This window comes from Pipistrellus kuhlii, unplaced genomic scaffold, assembly GCF_014108245.1.
Source record: "Pipistrellus kuhlii isolate mPipKuh1 unplaced genomic scaffold, mPipKuh1.p scaffold_m20_p_3, whole genome shotgun sequence".
NCBI lineage: Eukaryota > Metazoa > Chordata > Mammalia > Chiroptera > Vespertilionidae > Pipistrellus > Pipistrellus kuhlii.
Window position 1 is genome coordinate 147,994,915 of NW_023425529.1, and position 18,265 is coordinate 148,013,179.

Consider the following 18,265-nt stretch of genomic DNA (forward strand, 5'->3'; position numbering starts at 1 on the left):
GCATACCTTTCTTATCAATTTGGTAAATGAGTTGCCTGAGATCTCACGTAAGGGAATGGGGAAGGAATAAGCTGAGGGAAAGTAAATGGAACAAACACTTTAAAGCATGACAAAAATAAAAATTAAAATGATCAAGTATCTTTTAAGGTTTATCAAATACAGCACAAAAGAGCAGAGCCACAAAAATGATTTCGAACACAGTCACTAACTACATCCTTTAAAAAAAAAAAAAAAAAAGAACAATTCCCTTCTAGCTCCTCCTCCTTCCCATCTCCACTCTCTCCTGATGACAGAGAAGAGTGTGGTTCCCAAGTGGAAACTCGACTTCCAGAGGCATCTGCTGTGCCCTTTTCCTCTCATCTTGGGCCAAAGGTCACTTCCTAGTAGCTTTGCCAACACCTTGGACCAGACTCCCCAAATGCATCTAGCTCCCAGCCCGTTCCCCTGCCAGGACTTCCTCTGTGGCACTTCCAATCTCAGCAGTGCACTGAATTCTGGGTGGCTCCCTCCCCCGGAGGCTTGGAGAGGACCTTGCCTGGAGGCCTTCATGCTTCCTGACCACTGCCTCTCAGGGCCTCCACTCTAATCCTTGAGCACTGAAGGGAGGGCTGGGAGGAAGGGCTATCCCACATACTACCACGATCCTACACGTCAACCACAAAACCCAAATAACGCAACACCCAGTGACACCTTCCAAGACCCTGTGTTCCACATGGGCCTGACCTCTTTGAAGAGCTGTCTACCCTCATCTCAGCTTCCTCCTCTCTCTCTCTGATGTTCAGCGGTTGCAATGTGGCCGCCTTCTAGGTAACCTGCTCCAGCTGGCCCCTAGACACTTCCTAAATGCCAAACCCAACTGACAACTTTCTGGTCACCATCTCTGTTGCATTTAGCACACCTGCTAAATGTAAATTTTAATTCCTGCCTATATGTTTTTGTTTGTTTACTTAAATACACTATGGTAGGATGGCAAAAGTCCTAGTCAAAGGACTTTTGGCTTTCCCAGTACTGACCTTCCTCCTTTCTTCCTGGCAGTTCATTCTTTGTTTCCTCCGCTTGGCCTCACTTTCTCTATTTTCTCTTTAAATACCTAGGCTTCCATAGAGTTCTGATCCTGGCCCCTAAAAATGCTGTGCTGTCTGGGCAATCTTATCCATCCTCAACAGATTCAACTGCTACCCACTCAGTGAACGACATGTGGGCTCTACCGTCATCCCAGGTCAACACCAGACCGGCACTTCCAACTACCCAATGGGGTCCTCCATCTGGAGGTCCCACAACTTCCTCCCAGTTACAGAAGGGCAGACCTGGGGTTGGAAATCAGATATGATGCATGCTAAGGGAAGTGCCATAGAGGAAGTCCAGGCAGGGGCCTCCTATTATACCTTATCACACAGCATTGTAATTACCGACTTTCTGTCTCTTCCAGGAGAGTGTGGCTCAGGAGAAACAGGAATTAAATCTCAACACCACATCCCCATGCCCAACCCGGTGCCTAGCATGCAAGATAATAAGAGCTTGTAGGATGAATGAAGGTAAAGGCTCCATCTTTTTTTATTCTTACATCCCAGCACATAATGAGTTGAATAAACAACTGGTGGAAAACACAAAAAAGGAAGATGTTATAAAAATGAGAAATCCTAAAAAGGATTATAAATCCGTATATCACAGATATGAACATTGTTTTCCTTTTTGGGAGAAATGCCAAGATTTCCCACTACATATCTAGTTGCAATTATATGCACAAAACAACATATCTGCCCATCAAATATAAAAATTACAAAAATTACATATGGCACCTTTATTAATTAAATCACTGTTTTTTTAAAAAAATCAAAATAGATTTATGCTGCTGTATTTTGTGCTATGGTATTAAGAAATTAAGCACTTGCCCTAACCGGTTTGGCTCAGTGGATAGAGAGTCTGCCTGCAGACTCAAGAGCCCCGGGTTCGATTCCGGTCAAGGGCATGTTCCTTGGTTGCGGGCACATCCCCAGTAGGAAGTGTGCAGGAAGCAGCTAATGTTTCTCTCTCATGGATGTTTCTAACTCTCTATCCCTCTCCCTTCCTCTCTGTAAAAAATCAATAAAATCTATTTTTTTTAAAAAAGAAATCAAGCACTTAAAAATTAAATTTTAATTACTGCCTGTATGTTTTTGTTGTTTACTTAAATACACTAAGGTATGATGGCAAAAGTCCTAGTCAAAGAATTCCCCTGCAGTGGTATGTTATGCCTGAGGTCTTGATAAAGATCTTATTATACTATTTATATTTTAATCGCTATTTTCATATTTAGTTTTAACATGCAAAGAACTATGTTCTTGCTTAAATGACTTGGTTTTTAAAATACTGTTAATACTCAAAGCTGTTATGATTTTTGAAAGAGCAAACAAACAAAACGTGTTTGAACAACACTTTGATAAGCCAGATATCTACTGCCAGTTATCAGCTAACTTATCTGATAAGCCCAGGGCAACCCTGAGGTAACCAGCAGACTGTTGCTGTTTTGTATTGCATAAATTATTTATTTCCTATATGTTAAAAAAAATTCCTTCACTTCTGGCCTCCCCTTCCAAAAAGCTTCGTAGGTCAAAAATTTTTTCATTTACCATAAATGTGTCCATTCAGTTGCAAAATCCCACACATTAGCCCCACTGTTCCTGCTGACTCCTCACTGAATGCAGAAAGAATAAAAGACACATGATTTCAAAATTAGCTGTGTCACTGTATCTTATTAGCATGTAGATTAACAGCTAACTATAAAAAAACACACACACAAAAAGTAAACAAAACCCACATATGTCCACACAAATACAAATCTTTTGCTGAAGTCCAAGGGGCAAAGCTATGTTAATAACCTCTATCAGACCAGCAAATCTGTTCACATTTGAAACAGAATTTTCTTATCTCAGTCATTTCTCAGTGGAGTTATAAAATCTGTCCCTGACTTCTGACTTGCTCCTGCAGAGTACACCATAGACAGCCATATAGCAAACTGGAGGATGTGTTCTCAGGCCTCTCCCCTCAGTTCCTCAGCATCAGAAGTTCTAAACACAATGAAGTGCTATTCCAATGGTCCACATTTTTTAACTCTTACTTACACAATCCAACAGTCTTACAGAAAAGCTAATCAAATGTGCATATTCTGGATTAAAAAGCTCTCCTTGACCGGTTTGGCTCAGTGGATAGAGGGTTGGCCTAAGGACTGAACAGTCGCGGGTACGATTCCGGTCAAGGGTACATGCCCGGGTTGCTGGCTCAATCCCCAGTGGGGGGTGTGCAGGAGGAAGCCAATTGATGGTTCTCTCTTATCATTGATGTTTCTATCTCTCCCTCTCCCTTCTTCTCTGAAATCAATAAAAAACATATTTTTAAAAATATAAATAAAAATAAAAAGCTCACACGGGCAAATGCAATTACATTAGTTCTGTATCTATTTGGTTCTAATTCTTCAGAAGAGCACGAGCCTATGCATATCTTTAGGAAGAAAAAAAAAAACATTCAGCAGGACAGTGTTAGTGTCAATATTCTGATAAGCGGAGAGCTGAACTGCCTACTCATGAAGATATAAGCTCTTCTGTTTGCTTCCTATTTGTTACTATAAATCCTGTCACATTCTTTCTGTCTTAAGAATACTAGACCAGATATATACCGTGTTTCCCCAAAAATAAGACATCCTCCGAAAATAAGACCTAGCGCATGGAAAGATAAGACATCCCCTGAAAATAAGACCTAGCACAACTTTGGGAGAAAAAATTCATATAAGAACTGTGTTATTTTCGAGGAAACAGGGTAGATAGGTAAGGATCACTTCCTGCACAAGAGTGACCTCTTTACTAGGAAATTCCCAGCTCTTTTTAAACTTGTGTTTCAAGTAACTCAGCTGTTAGACTGAAGACTAAATTCTGTGAGCTTCTCTAGGCAAAGGAAGAGCTGCAGGTTATAAGGATGGTTACCCAAAGAATCTGATGAGAAACATTAAAATTGAGAGCCTTCTGCTGTCAGCAACAGGTTTTGCCAATGACATGGAAAGCAAAGGCAGACAGGCAATTTTCTCCTCTCCCAGGTCTGAAAGAGACTAACTAAACTCGTGAGAAGGGTTGATGAGCTGGACACGAGGCCTAAAAGTCATGTCCGTTCCAGAGCCCCATGCAATTGAGAGGGCACTGTTTTTCATGCAGATAAAATTTATGACACCTGCATGGTCCTAGCTGAGTAGGGCTTCAACTTAAAAATTTTATTAGAAGCTGAGTCAAAGTAGATTAGATTTCCTTTAAAAACTAGCACTCCCTCCCCCTCAACCCTCAAAAAAACAAACAAACATACTAGATCAACTTCCAAAGCACAGCCCTGAGGTGAGTCAAGCTGATTGTCATTTTGACCTTGCTCTGCTTTCATACAAGAGCCTACTTAGAAATGTAACGAGCAACCCTCTTCATTCGGCTCAGCTAGCAGAGCTAATAGGCTTCTAATTAATTTCCAGAAGATGGCTGTTATAGCTAACAGGTTTTAAACATCTGGTTGATTGGGGAAAATGAATTGAATATAATGTATTTGATTTGGAAAATTAGTTTTCATTTTGTGTGCTTACCATAATAGTGTTTACTTTAAGTTTACATGATTCCATTAAGAGTCCCAGCGCACCACCGGGTTGTTTTCGGCCTTAGAGTCCTATCCAACTTTAAAAAAATTAAAAATAAAAATCCATTTACATTTTGATTTTTGTTGGCCTTTGTTTGAGGGCAGGCGAAATTCATTTTGTGTGGCTTTAATAAAACTCTTCATTTGCTAATAAAGTAACAGGCCCAAATACTTCAAAATGATGCCTGTGATACCTCCCGTCAAAGGCCCACACACTGAACGCAAATCCTCTGGAGAAAGACCTGCTCGAGGAGAGATGAGCCAGTGACTGCACTGTTTAGGAAGGTTCACTTGATTCCTCCTGACAACCATTTAAACAATGAATGTGGGGAAATGTCCCGCAAAGAATCAACAACAATGGCAGGGATCAGAGCTTTTATATTTAGCAAATACTGTTTTTAAAAGACGAAAATATTTCTTCCTGAAGGGATTACGGGAAGCCTTATTAAAGACACCTGCAAACAAAACCAGTGACAACAGATCTTTATCATAATTGATAACTGAGTTATCCTTTATACAAAGCTCCTTTCTTGGAGACAATAGAAAGGAGATTTACCTTTGCTATTAGATTCACGAAATCAGCTAATTGGGACTACGGGTATGCAACAATGATATGATTCGCCAAGATTAAGAAGAGCGAAGAATGAGAAAAGAAAAAAACAAAACAAAAACAAAACCCTTGTTTCTCGGGTTAAAGAAAAGCACAGTGAGATTAGCAATTTCTCTCTGCAGGCTGGGAATGTTTTTTTTTTGTTGTTGTTGTTGTTTTAAATATATTTTTTTATTGATTTTTTTTTTTTTTTACAGAGAGGAAGGAAGAGAGAGAGTTAGAAACATGGATGAGATAGAAACATGGATGAGAGAGAATCATGGATCAGCTGCCTCTTGCACCCCCACCTCCTCCCCCACTGGGGATGTGCCCGGCACCAAGGCACATGCACTTGACCGGAATCGAACCTGAGACCTTTCAGTCCGCAGGCCGACACTCCATCCACTGAGCCAAAGCGGTTTTGGCATGGGAATGTTTTATACTACTGAGATCAGGTAGCATCTATCCCTGTGCATGACATATTCTAGCTAACTACCATGTGCTAAGCCCAGGCAGCCAGCTTTGGAAACTCAACCTTGGCCTAGCTTACAGTGGCAAAGGAAAGGAACCTTTCATAGAATCTTCCCAAAGTCATAAACCATCAGGTCAAAACGTGGCACTGTGTCAGTCGAAGACTGCTTCCTAGGAATATATTTCATAGCGAAACCCAACAGCACACAGTTAACAGTAAGTATGCCGAAGAGAAAAAGAAATCAGACACCTCTGTCTGCAGGAGAAGCTCTCTGCCTGAGCCTCAGCTTGCTTCACGCTGGTCAACAGTAGATGGATGCCTTTGCCATGGACTGTGTGTAGTCAGATAGTCATTGCTGCATTTCTGTGTTGCTAACAGGAATGCCTGCAATCATCTCAGGCTTACAACTGACTTTTTTGACATAGCTGATTTTCCAAATTGAGTAATTCTGGCTCCTTTTAGAACAGTAGCTCCAGAAGAGTCAAGAAGGGGGTGGGAAAATGGGGGAATTGGAAAAGACTATCAGGATCAAGCCATAATTGCACACCCCAACGGTAGCACTTCTACTTCCTGGCCTTCAATCTAGTTCCTGATTAGACCACCGTACAATGGCACTTAGGAAAAGTGAAAAGGGGTTTGAGAGGTATGAGCTACAGCAGCGGGGATGGTAGAATAGGTGTATCCTATGATTAATTTTATTTCATTTCCAAAACAAACTCTTGGAAATGAAGAAAGGCCCCCGGCCTGAATCTCTGTCATGTAGACAGAATTAGACAACCGAAGAAACATACCACATGAGCAACAGCACTGAATGAGGAGATGAAAGATGGGGCGACCCAGCATTATTCTTTAAAACCCAAGTACACAGACAAAGCAAATGCTTTACAGAAGGCATTTCTATGGGATTGTTGGTTTTCCTTTAAAAAAAAAAAAAAAAAAAAAAAAGACACTTTAAGACTTAGAGCAATCTACGTGTGAAAGAAAAGCTGGCCTAGAAAAACAAAAAAGACGTTTTCTGAGATGACTTTGATCCTGTACTCAAAGCACTGGCTTAATCGGGACTTGCCTTTAAAGGTTTTGCATCTGCAATAACTGCTCTCTATTGTCCTTGCTTAACAAAGTATTATTTTCACATTATTACTAATCTTTTCTTTGTAAGTAACCACACCTGGTTTTATCCACACACACACACACAAAAAGAAAAAAAAAACAAAACGGTGCGGTAAATATTTTTCCTTTGTGGTAATACAATGCATAATTTAGTTAATCTAGGCTATCTTTCCGTGAGAGGTGATTGTTTCTATATTATGAAATGTGCCCGCAGTAAAGTGGACCTGGCGCCAGATCCCTGGAAGGCAGGTGGAGAACCACTTACCAAGCATGTAGCTGCTTTGAACCAACCTCGGCATGACTGTGTAGCCACTCCTACACACGAGGCATTACTCATGTTAACTCAGCCTCCAAACTGTCACCACACCTTGCTTTGACAAACATGGCCTTTTCTTAAGATAACATGACACATCACCGGGCTGCACGGGCCCACCCTGAGCCCCCGAGAGAGGGCCTTGAGAAGTTAGCAACTTTCCGTCTTCTGTCTGAGAACGTGACGTTACTGTTACGTTACCTGCATGAAATCTAGAAAGGTCAGGGGCAGCAAGTCATCCATGTGTCCGATGTCTTTGGAGAAACGATTTAAAATTCTTCCTGGAAGAAGAGGATGTGAGACATTACTGATTTCCCCTGGTAGATCCTCGAGGAGGCACAATTCACAAATAAATCAAAACAATATTTTCAATGCATATGCATTTAATACATTACATATTCGGATGATGTCAGTGGTAAAGGAAAAGGAAAGAGGATGGACACTTAACAAACAAACAAAAAAATATTACCAAATGGCAGTGGGCAGCGAGCTATCGGGCCCTGGTTGTTAGAAGGCTGGAGAAACGCTCCCTCTGCCTTCCTCCCACAAGGAAGGAAGCACAGGGTGTGCCCACGGGAGGCCTGGAGCAACTGGAGGCTGTCATGTTCGGCCAGGCCGCGCCATTACAAGCTGAACCCCAATTTTCCTGTCTCAGGCTTAGGAACACCGACTCCGGAAACTGTCTTTCAGTGACACCTTTGGCAGCCGCAGTGACAACTTTTCGTTAGAGAGAGGGGTGGGAATGTCTGGCACGGGGCCCACATAAAGCCCGTACAATCACTTGGTCTGGCCCTGCCAGGGCATGACGGGTGAGTCAATGAAATGTTAGAGCAGGCTAATTTTTAGGTTGATAATTTTGTATGGGCCACGAATGATGTTACAGATATCCACATGGCCCTTGGCGGAAAAAAGGCTACCATCCCTGCTTTAGAGGGTCAATCTGAGGGTTAAAGGGGCTCATGCATGTGAAAGGACCCAATGATAATGTGAGGCGTGTACATGGGTGCTCAAAAAACAAAGAAAACTCAAGGTGAGAAAAATTACTATTCCTCAAGGATTCTGCAGCATGTCACCGGCGGAAGTTGACTGATCAAAACGCAGATTCTGATTCACTAGCCAAAGGGTGCAGTCTGAGATACTGCCTTTGTACCAGGCTCCCAGGCTGATGCCCAGGCCAGGCTTTGACCGACAAGAGGTTCGGTTATTATTTAATCAGTTGTATTTCGGGAACATTAACATCAGATGGGCAATTTTCACATATTCTTACGGATTCTGTGGCCTATTTATTAACTTCTCAAACCATCAATAGCAAAATACGGAAACTAGGTCAAAGGATGTTCAAGACATAATCTAGACTCTTGTTATTCAACTGAAAAGTACAATTTTTTAAAGATTAATTTTTAGAGAAAGGGGAAGGTAGAGGGGAGGGGGAGTGGGGAAGGGAAACCCCGTCTATGTGAAAATGAGATCGGCTGTCTCCTGCTTGCCTGCTACCGGGGATTGAGCCTGCAACCCAGGCACGTGTGCCCTGACAGGGAATGGAACCGGCAACCTTTCAGTGCACACGACATCACCCAGCAGAGCCATCCTGGCCAGGGCGAAAAGTACAACTTTTTAACATGCACAGGATTCAGAAGCACTGTAAGTGTGGCTCAACTTACAAAATGTTGAAAATAATCTTCAAATTAAAAACAAACAAACAAACAAGATACACAGAGATGAATAGTACCGTATTTTCTGGTGTATAAGAAGACCCCCTAATTTTTACAGTTATAACACAGGTTTGGGCCTATATTCGCTGTATAAGACTACCCCCACTTCTGAGGCAACACCAGTTCTTTTTTTAATAGACCGCCTCTCTGACTCTGGCCAATCGGAGCAGGCTTTTTACTAGAACACAGTGTAGCTTCGGGTCCAGAACACGTACACTGTGTTCTAGTAAAAAGCCTGCTCCGATTGGCCAGAGTCAGAGAGGCGGTCTATTAAAAAAAGAACTGGTGTTGCCTCAGAAGTGGGGGTAGTCTTATACAGTGAATATAGGCCTAAACCTATGTTTTAACTGTAAAATTGGGAGGTCGTCTTATACGCTGGAAAATATGGTACTTGAAATCATCCCATTTACCCAGATCAAGTCTGAGACATCACGATGGCAAAGAGTGTAAAATACAAGGAAACCCCAACTGAGAAAAACCATCTCCCCACAAGGCTTTTCTACACTCACTGAACTAAATGTCAAAGATGGTCAAAAACTGAACTCTTCTTCACCAGCGAGCTGAGTGTAGGAAATGTGAAATTAGAAGGCTCAATAGATACTGCCTTGCTCTAAAAAACAAGAGAATGAATGGAATAATTCATCTGGCTTTGCCATAGGCTTTGTAATCAGACCAGTGATTTCTAGATCATGGCTTCTTAGTCATAAGGTTTTCTCAAAGGTTCCTGAATTAAATCCTTATGATAAATTCCCTTTATACACAGGCCTATGGCCCCTGCTACAGTATCTCCAGGGAGATAGAGAAAAGGGGGACCCAGTCCATTTTCAGGCTGTCCTGTTAGACAGAGCTCTCCTACATTACAACAAATCTTGCCTTCCTGGAACATCCAACCTGTGCCGCTTATTCACTCCTCATAACTTTACAGAGCAGATCTAATTTCTCTTGACAATTGAAGTCATTGGTGCCTCAATTATCCCTCAAAAGGCATGTGTCCCAGCTTGGCCACTGCCCTTGCCCAGACTCAGATGGCCCATCTCAGTCAATGCCTTGTGCCCAGGAGTAAAATCCATACCCCAGGGAGTGTGTGATCCCTGTTCTGCACAGGATATGGGCAATCACAAACCTGACAATCAATGGTGCCCAGATCACGTTTTGGACACTGGACTGAAAAAGTCAATAATGTATGTTTTATGGATTTTAAACTTTCTCTATTTGTTATTTTTCTACAATAACTATGTATACTATTTTACTTGTATAAAAAAGTGTAGAAAGGGCCCAGCCGGCGTGACTCAGTGGTTGAATGTCAACCAATAAAACGGAAGTTCACGGTTTGATTTTTGGTCAGGGCACATGTCCGGGTTTCAAGCTCGATCCCCAATGTAGAGTCAGTGATTCTCTCTCATCATTGATATTTCTATCTTTCTCTCCCTCTCCTTTCCTTTCTGAAATCAGTAAAAAATATATGTGTATTTTTTAAAATGTGGAAAGGGGAGAGAGAAAGAATGACTGGAAGAGAAAGTAAAGGAATGGAGTGAAGGTAGGAAAGTAGCAAGGGGAGAGAGAGGAGGGGAGGGCAGGAAAAGGGAGAGGGAAGGAGAAGGAGAAGGAAGGAAAGAGAGAGGGGGAGGGAAGGAGGGGTATTCCTCCCTTGAAGTCCATATTATCAAAGAACTATTAGGGTCCTCCTAATTGCTCTGATTCACATTCTTCTGTCTTGTCCACTAGCTAGAATATCATGAAACATGTCATAGAAATTCTTGTCAAAATACAAATTCATAAGTGATCATGACTTAAGAACTGATTCTACCATCTAAGCTGGAATCTGTCGCCTTTAGAATTCTGACACCTCTCCCATATCCAGGATTCTTCAGCTTACGTATAATTAAACTATAATCTAAAACTTGGAAGTTGCCATGTCTAGTTTAAGTCCTACTCTTTTTTCTTTCTCCCTTTTTTAAAAGGAAGTTTATTTTACATCTCATAAAATTCACCAATTTCAGGTGTACAATTCAATGGATTTTAGTAGCTTAATTACATGATGCAGCCACCACCAAAAATCAGTGTTAAAACATTTCTATCCCCTCATCAGACACCCCACCCCTACCCATGCCATTGAAAGTGACTCGCGGTTTCCACCCCCAGCCTCAGGTAACCACTAATGTAATTGCTTTCTCTGTAAAATTGCCTTTTCAGGACACATCATACACATGGAATTGCACATATGTGGTCTCTGTGGCTAGCTTCTTTCACTTAGCCTAACATTTCTGAGGTCCATCGATTACACAGTGTGTATTAGCAGTTCCTTCTTTATGGACCCCACTCTTTAGCATGGAAATGGCCTTGGATACCAGCAAAAACAACCCCATACCAGAACTCTTCAATACTGTGGACTTCATATGTGCCCACATTTAGTCACCCTGATGGTTCTAGATCCCGAATGCATCGATAAGAATTGACTGTTGGTTTAATAGCCAGGCAGAATCTGAACCAGGACAGCTGGCTGAGGCTGGGGGAGTGTGCAGGGATGGGGTGGGGAGGACAAGGACAAGAACCACTGTCCTATGGAAAGGTGGAATCTAACTCCAGCAGCGATCAGAGTCCCCCCGAAAGGGCAAAGAGAATGACCTGGGCCTTCCTGGTACAACACCCCCTGATTGGGCAAAACTGACCCAAAGGAGAAGGTGTGGATCCTGGAAACAGCCCCCAGCCTAAAAACGATGGCTGAGAGGGAGCCACTCAGGACTTTCTGCATCAGTCCATGCAGACTAATCTGGCTCGGACCAACATTAAGAACTGGTACGGAATTTGGAAACAGCCTAGGTGCCCATCGGCAGATGAATGAATAAAAAACTAAGGTATAATACATCTACACAATGGAATACTATGCTGCCATAAAAAAGAAGGAATTCTCATCATTTGCAGCAACCTGGATGGAATTGGAGAACATCATGCTGAGTGAAATAAGCCAGCCAATGAAAGAGAAACACCACATGACCTCACTCATTTATGGATAATAAAAAACATTCTAAACTGATGAACCAAAGGATAGATATAGACACAGTAAAGCAACAAGCAGACTATCAAATTACAGCGGGGAGAGTAGGGAGATCTGGGGGAGATAAGAGATCAACCGAAGGACTTGTATACATGCATATAAGTACAACCAACGGACACAAAACTCTGGAGAGGGAGGGTATGTATGGGGTGGGGGGGTAGCACAATGTTAAAATATGTACACAGATAATAATTTAATAAAAAATGTAAAAGAAAAATAAATAAAAAATAAATAAACAAAATTTAAAAAATTAAAAAAAAAAAAAAAAAAGAACTGGTGCGGGAGCTCAGAAGTCTGTGAGCTCAACATTTCCATCGCCTCTGCAGTTAGAGTAGGCCGTCAGTATGTGACTGCTAAAGAATGTCAAACAGAAGGAGCAGCAGGAATTGGATCCCTGGAAAAGGCTGGCCACCTCGGGCACTTGGCAGCAACAGGCCTTTAGGCAACTCACCCAACCTCAAATCCTTATCTGGAACATGGAGATGATAACATTTGCCTCCACAACTTCATGGGATAAAAGATTATGAGGATAAAAGATATGCTTATGAGAGCACCTCGTGCAAGGTATCCTATCATCCTTGTGGGGTTTTAGAACTTTAAGGGGCATGAAAGGTCACTAGAGCTAGTCATTTCCAAACTTTGTCTTGTGAAGATTGAGGTTTTACAAAGGCGCCTGGAAGAATGAGGCAGAAGAGGAAATGCAGGTGAAGTTTACCCAGCTCCAGACACCCCAGCCTTCTCCCTCACTGCTGGCCCCTCAGAGGCCCCTCCAGAGAAGAAGCCCTTCACATAGAGAGGGCCCCAAGGCCAAGCACTCCTCCTGTGAGCTCACATAGGTAGGTTCTGCCTCTACCAACCCAAAAACCTTGATTAGAACATGTCCAACAAGAGATTGAGGACTAAAATCAGATGGAGAAATGGATTTTATAAAGTAAAACTTCCAAAATACTAATATTCCTTTAAGTAACAAATCTCTATTTTTATTTTAATCATTTTGGCAGAAAACTGTCTCGTGTGGATTAGACTTTTGTTTCTTAAACAAAAGATAGAGAATAAATCCATTTTTTTTAACAATCCAGAACATAATATTCAATATTTTGAGCATCCATAGTTTAGTCATTTCTAAATATTTTTATTAATATGAGACAGAGAGATTTGTTGTTCCACTTTTTTATGCATTCACTGGTTAATTCTTTAAAATGAGAGTTGGAAACATCGACGAGAGAGAAATATCAATCAGCTGCCTCCTTCACACCCCGTACTGAGGATGTGTCCGCAACCATGGTACATGCCCTTGACCAGAATCCGAACCTGGGACCCTTCAGTCTATCCACTGAGCAAAACCAGTTAGGGCTCATTGGCTGATTCTTGTATATTCCCGGACCAGGGATCAAATCCGAAACTTACCCTATCTGGACAACTCTCTAACCAGGGCCAATAGTTTAACTATTTTTAAACATGACCATGTTATTTGGGGCTACTTGAGGTTGCATAGGATGCACCCCTACACCCCAAACACGATGGTTTTATATGACTGCACCCTCTCCTGACACGTTCTGTTGCCCAGAATCTGTCTCCAACCTTCAGTTTTGCTCTTAGTGATGAGGACCTGCAATCACAAAGCTCCTACAATAAGACTCTCTCAGCAAAGACATAAGCCACTTTCATATTTAGAGGCACAGTTTTTCTAACTTTGAAGAAAGACTGTTTCAGCTTGCTTCCAGATTCCCCCTGGAGTCAGGCTGGATGTATCTCAGAATATATCACAGTATCATCTATTTTGTGGTTTAACTACTTTTCATGCATATTTGTCTTGAATTTACATCTAGATTACACACCCTCTGTAAATATGGGCCCCATTTCATATACAACCTGTAACAAACTGCCAAGTGCCTGGGGTGGGGTCGCGGGGGTCCCTGAATTTGCTAAACACCGCAAACCCAGTTTGTTTTTAACATGGGAGACCTTGCAGATGGTCTCTTACATAGAAACACACAAATCTGTAAAGGATCTTAAAAAACAGTTCTTGCTGAAGAGAGACTGTAAGACCTGAAACCCACCTTAACACCATCTTTCTACATGTCAGGGGACACACCTGGGAAGATTTATTCTGTTCACTACAGATCCCACCAATGCTCAGTCTCGAATTTGTGGACATGTCAGCAAATTCTCCCAGACATCAAGGGCTCCTGAGTATCCGAGTGGCCTCAGACACTGAGAAGAGCAATGTTTCCCAAACTTTAATCTGTACACGAATTTCCCAGTGATCTGCTTGAATTGAATATTCTCAAGAACCGAGGGGGGCGGGGCGGGGTGGGGTGGAGGGGGGCAGGGAAGGGGCTGAATTCTGTGCTTCTAACAGCTCCCCTGTGATGCTCATGCTACTGGTCCAGGGACATCACTTTGAGCAACAAGGCAGAATGTGGACATTCCTGATGATGCTCCTTTAGTCTCAAGAACTTATAAGGCGGCCAAGTCACATTGACATATTATCACTGCCCTTTCAAATCCCTCCTCCCCCCCCCCTTTGCTTCCTAGAGCCAAAGACCACACTTGCCTCCTGTTTTGTTCACAAATTAAATTAGAATAAACATTAGGCATTATGAGGGCAGTGGATTCTGTCCGTTTCATTCATTGCTGTTCCCCCAGTGCTTGGGCCAATGCCTATTATAGAGAAGGCACTAGAACATATTCTGAATAAATAAATAACAATGGTTTGTTTTCGAATTTCAGCCTCTATCGCCAATGGCTGACATTTCGTGTCATCTTCTTTGGGCGGGTGTTTTCCGATCTGGGGAGATTCCTGTTGCAACATGAAGTGTCTGGTTCGTCAGACTTGTCACTTTCCTTGCCTTGCTGTGGAACCAATTTGTCTGTCTGTGCTCCTTCCAAGGCCCTGGAAGTTCCCAGTGCAGACTGGGTTAGGGGACAGCAATTCACAGAACCTGGCAGGAGGGCAGGGAAGCGCCTGGTCTCACAGAATGGAGACGGGCGAGGGGACAGGAGTCCATAGGTGCTGGGGGAGGTGGCAGCTGCCAAAAAAGGAAGCAAGGAAGAAGAGGTGTGGAACAGATGCAGATCACATGGGATTAGGGAGCCGGCAGCAAGGGCGGACAAGAATGATGGAAAGAAATGCAAGGCACCAATAATAATGTAACCAGACACTGAGGGAGAGTTCTGGTCTACCCACGGCCTAGGTTTTATATTGTAGAATTCCTTTAAAGCTAGAACTCCTGCTGAAACCGATTTGGCTCAGTGGATAGAGCATCAGCCTGCAGACTGAAAGGTCCCAGGTTTGATTCCGGTCAAGGGCATGTACCTTGCTGGCAGGCACATCTCCAGTAGGGGGTGTGCAAGAGGCAGTTGATAGATGATTCTCTCTCATTGATGTTTCTAACTCTCTATCCCTCTCTCTTCCTCTCTGTAAAAAAATCAATAAAATATATATATATTTTTAAATAAAGCTAGAACTCCCCCGAAAACTGAAAGGTCACACCGCAGACCAGATGGCATTTGATTGAAATGAGAGCCCTCAGAGGGTACATCCTAACCCAGACCAGTTTCTTCAGGCACTGAATCTAGTGCCAGGCCTGGGAAGGGTGAGCTTTAACCCCGGGCTGAGGAAGAAGCCCACTGTGCCCTCCAGGCAGCCCCGGGAGGGTCCTTCTTCCTTGTCCCAGCAATCGTGGGTCAGGTGCCCTGCAGCTGCCAGTGCTCCTCTGGCTGCCCCACCTACCTGCTCACACACATGGGGAAACCGGAACTGAGGTCCAGGGGGCAGGTCCCTGACATGTGCTCTGCTCGCTGCAGTGGCCGCAGCTGGAAGGGGGAAAGCCACAGGTGAACTAACCTCAGGGACACACCAGAGGAGCGGTCCCGACGGTGGTGGAGGCGGCAGGCAGACACCGAACACTATGGGATTTTCATACCTCCTGGGAGGCAGGAGGCAGGAAAACAGTAAATCAAGGAGGACGGGAAGGTTCTCCCCTAGCAATGTGAAGGAATGCCTTCCGAGAATAATGACGCTGTGTTTTCAAAGTCTAGTGCTCGCTGGCCTTTCACATCAGTAAGGCATGTTAAAGAGAGCAGTTTCAAGGTTTCATTACATAACATGACAAACCATAGGAAATGAGTTTCAAAAAAGACTCAGGTGGTCTTTCCCTGTCTAATGAGAGCTTTCTAAATTTTTCCCCACCTGGAAAATGCCATGTGGGACTGTCCCAGACGAGACGACTTTAAAGTCCCATGCTGTGTTTAAGACAAAGGTCAATCCCACAACATGCGTCCTACATCCAGCTTCGAGTCCTCCTTCCTCTAGCTCACAGCATTCTCCTGCCTTGTCCCTTTTTCTTCCCTCTTGCTAGTCAGACAAAACAGGCTGTTTCGATTTCAAGTTCTACACAAATTGTTTTTTTTTTGGTGCATGCTGGGGCATTTTACACTCTAACGTTGGTGGCAGACTAATAGGGTACAGTAAGTGCATCCAGGACACCCAGTGACATAGAATGCCGGCAACACAGGCACTGGACATGCCCGCGGCAGGTGCCGATGAGACAGCCAGCCACGGCAACCGTGGGTGTCACCGGACCGTGTGAGATGCAAGGTGAGGCAGGGTTAGCCCAACAAGTTCTCGAGGAGAAACAATGCTTGAGAATTTGGAGGGAGGGCAGAGCATGGGCTGAGGGTGAGTGGAGAGTTTGCCCAGGTGGGAGGAATGACATCTGGGAGGACTAAGAAGTGGGGAAGGACAAAAGGATGGCAAATATTTGCCTAGCTGGTGGAGAGAACACGACCTCAGGTGTGCTGAGGCAGGAGAGAACGTGGGTGTGGACACCGAGTGGAAAGGGGCCTCCAGGGAAAATCCCCTTTAGTCAAGAGGAGGTCGAATTTCCCTCTCGTCAGTGTCTCTTCACAACAACAGCTGTGAGGAGAAGTACTGAGGAGGGGCCAGGTAGAGAGAGGACAGAGGGGCATCCAAACAAGACAGCCAAGAACCAATTCTATCTCAACCTCTGTGAGCCCAGATGAGCCCACAACACACCAATTCACCACCGTGCCACAGATCTGGAGAGGACTTTTTCACGTGGTTGTTTTTGGTTCACTCACACTGAACTGCCAGAGCACCACCATAGCAACAATTATGATAGAAACTGTTAAGCTTGGCGTACATTTCATCTCAAAACCACGAGTGAGAGATACTGGTAGCTGAGACGGAAAGAATTTAACTCAAGGACACTCGGCTATAAAGTGGCCAAGGGAGGCCTCCCACCCAGCATTAGAGAGATTCAGAAAGTTCAAGTGAACGCATGTAAAGCTACTTCTCTGGACACATCGGAAAGCTCTATGACGTATCAACCAAGAAAAAGAGCCAATAATGTGACAGGCAGGACTGGTGTTAGCTGGTAGGAATGGCGAAGGTCAGACCAGTTACTGTGGCCCAGCCCCCTTCTGGTTGGCTAACACCTGCTCCACTGGGTGCTAAATACTTTGACTGTCACTTCTGGGTAGAAGAGTGCCTGGAATCTTTCTTGACTAACCATAATTAGAGTAAAACATGTTAAGGAACTCCACCTCAAAATTAAATGACAGAAGTGACTGTGGGTTGAATGAATAGCTTGACAAGTGAACAGATGAAAGACTGAATGAGAACATATGGCCTATTGATTAGGAAAAGTCCTGGAGCCTAAGATTCACCACAAGCTGGGCCTGAACCCAGGTCAACTCGGAGCACCTACTACCAAGTATTAACCTTGAAGGAATGGATACGCCTCAAAAACTGCCCCAGGAAACCACTTTCCTGCAGCAGCCATAAATGCTTTGCTATAATAAGTAGTCATTATTTTACTTTTCCTAAGCACTGGAAAGCTAGTCCAGGCTATGGCCTTTTCCCCTGGACACAAATCATGAAGCTTATCACACAGGAGTGAGGCTCAAGGCTCACATGTGTGATATGTGATGTACATATCACACAGGAATGCATATACCAGGGGACAACCAGTGGAAGAACTTCTAGGATCCTAGTAGCTCTGAAATACGGTGGGTCTGATGAAAGCTACAAAGTGTTTCCACTGGAAAAATGCCCACACATACAGTTTGCATATAAATCTTGAACCACAAAAAGTGGAGTGGCCACAGGGGTAAGTGGCCCAGTTAAGAACCTCTGATTCTAAGAGAGCAGGAAACCACCTTTCTCTTGACTTCTACCACAGGAATGCACCACGTGGTCTGGAAGAAAAAATCCCCTCGTCAACCCTCATACGCCTTCCCCACTGCTGTCTTTCAAGAGTAAATGCACAGTATCTATTGCATATCTCCAGCACTTGGGAGTTAAAACATGGTGCAATCTCACCTCGAAATGTGTTCAGAGATGGGA

At 43.5% G+C, this 18,265-nt stretch overlaps 1 protein-coding gene and 1 long non-coding RNA gene across 4 annotated transcripts in view; both read right to left on the minus strand.

The window, feature by feature from the left end:
* Positions 1-18,265, minus strand: part of ABCC4 (ATP binding cassette subfamily C member 4) — a 214,081-nt gene that overhangs the window by 63,844 nt on the left and 131,972 nt on the right. For 2 of the 3 annotated variants that reach the window (XM_036456293.2, XM_036456292.2), the window contains one exon: positions 7,327-7,406. In XM_036456293.2, the coding sequence (XP_036312186.1) occupies positions 7,327-7,406 (80 nt within the window). Of the gene's footprint in view, positions 1-4,576; positions 4,680-7,326; positions 7,407-18,265 lie in introns of those variants that run through there. The other variant, XM_045588736.1, reaches the window with a different exon arrangement.
* On the minus strand, positions 7,485-17,368 carry LOC118729053. The gene is made up of 3 exons (XR_004991117.2): positions 17,356-17,368; positions 10,929-10,937; positions 7,485-8,038 (listed from the first exon to the last, which is right to left on the minus strand). It is a non-coding gene; the product is annotated as an uncharacterized LOC118729053 (long non-coding RNA).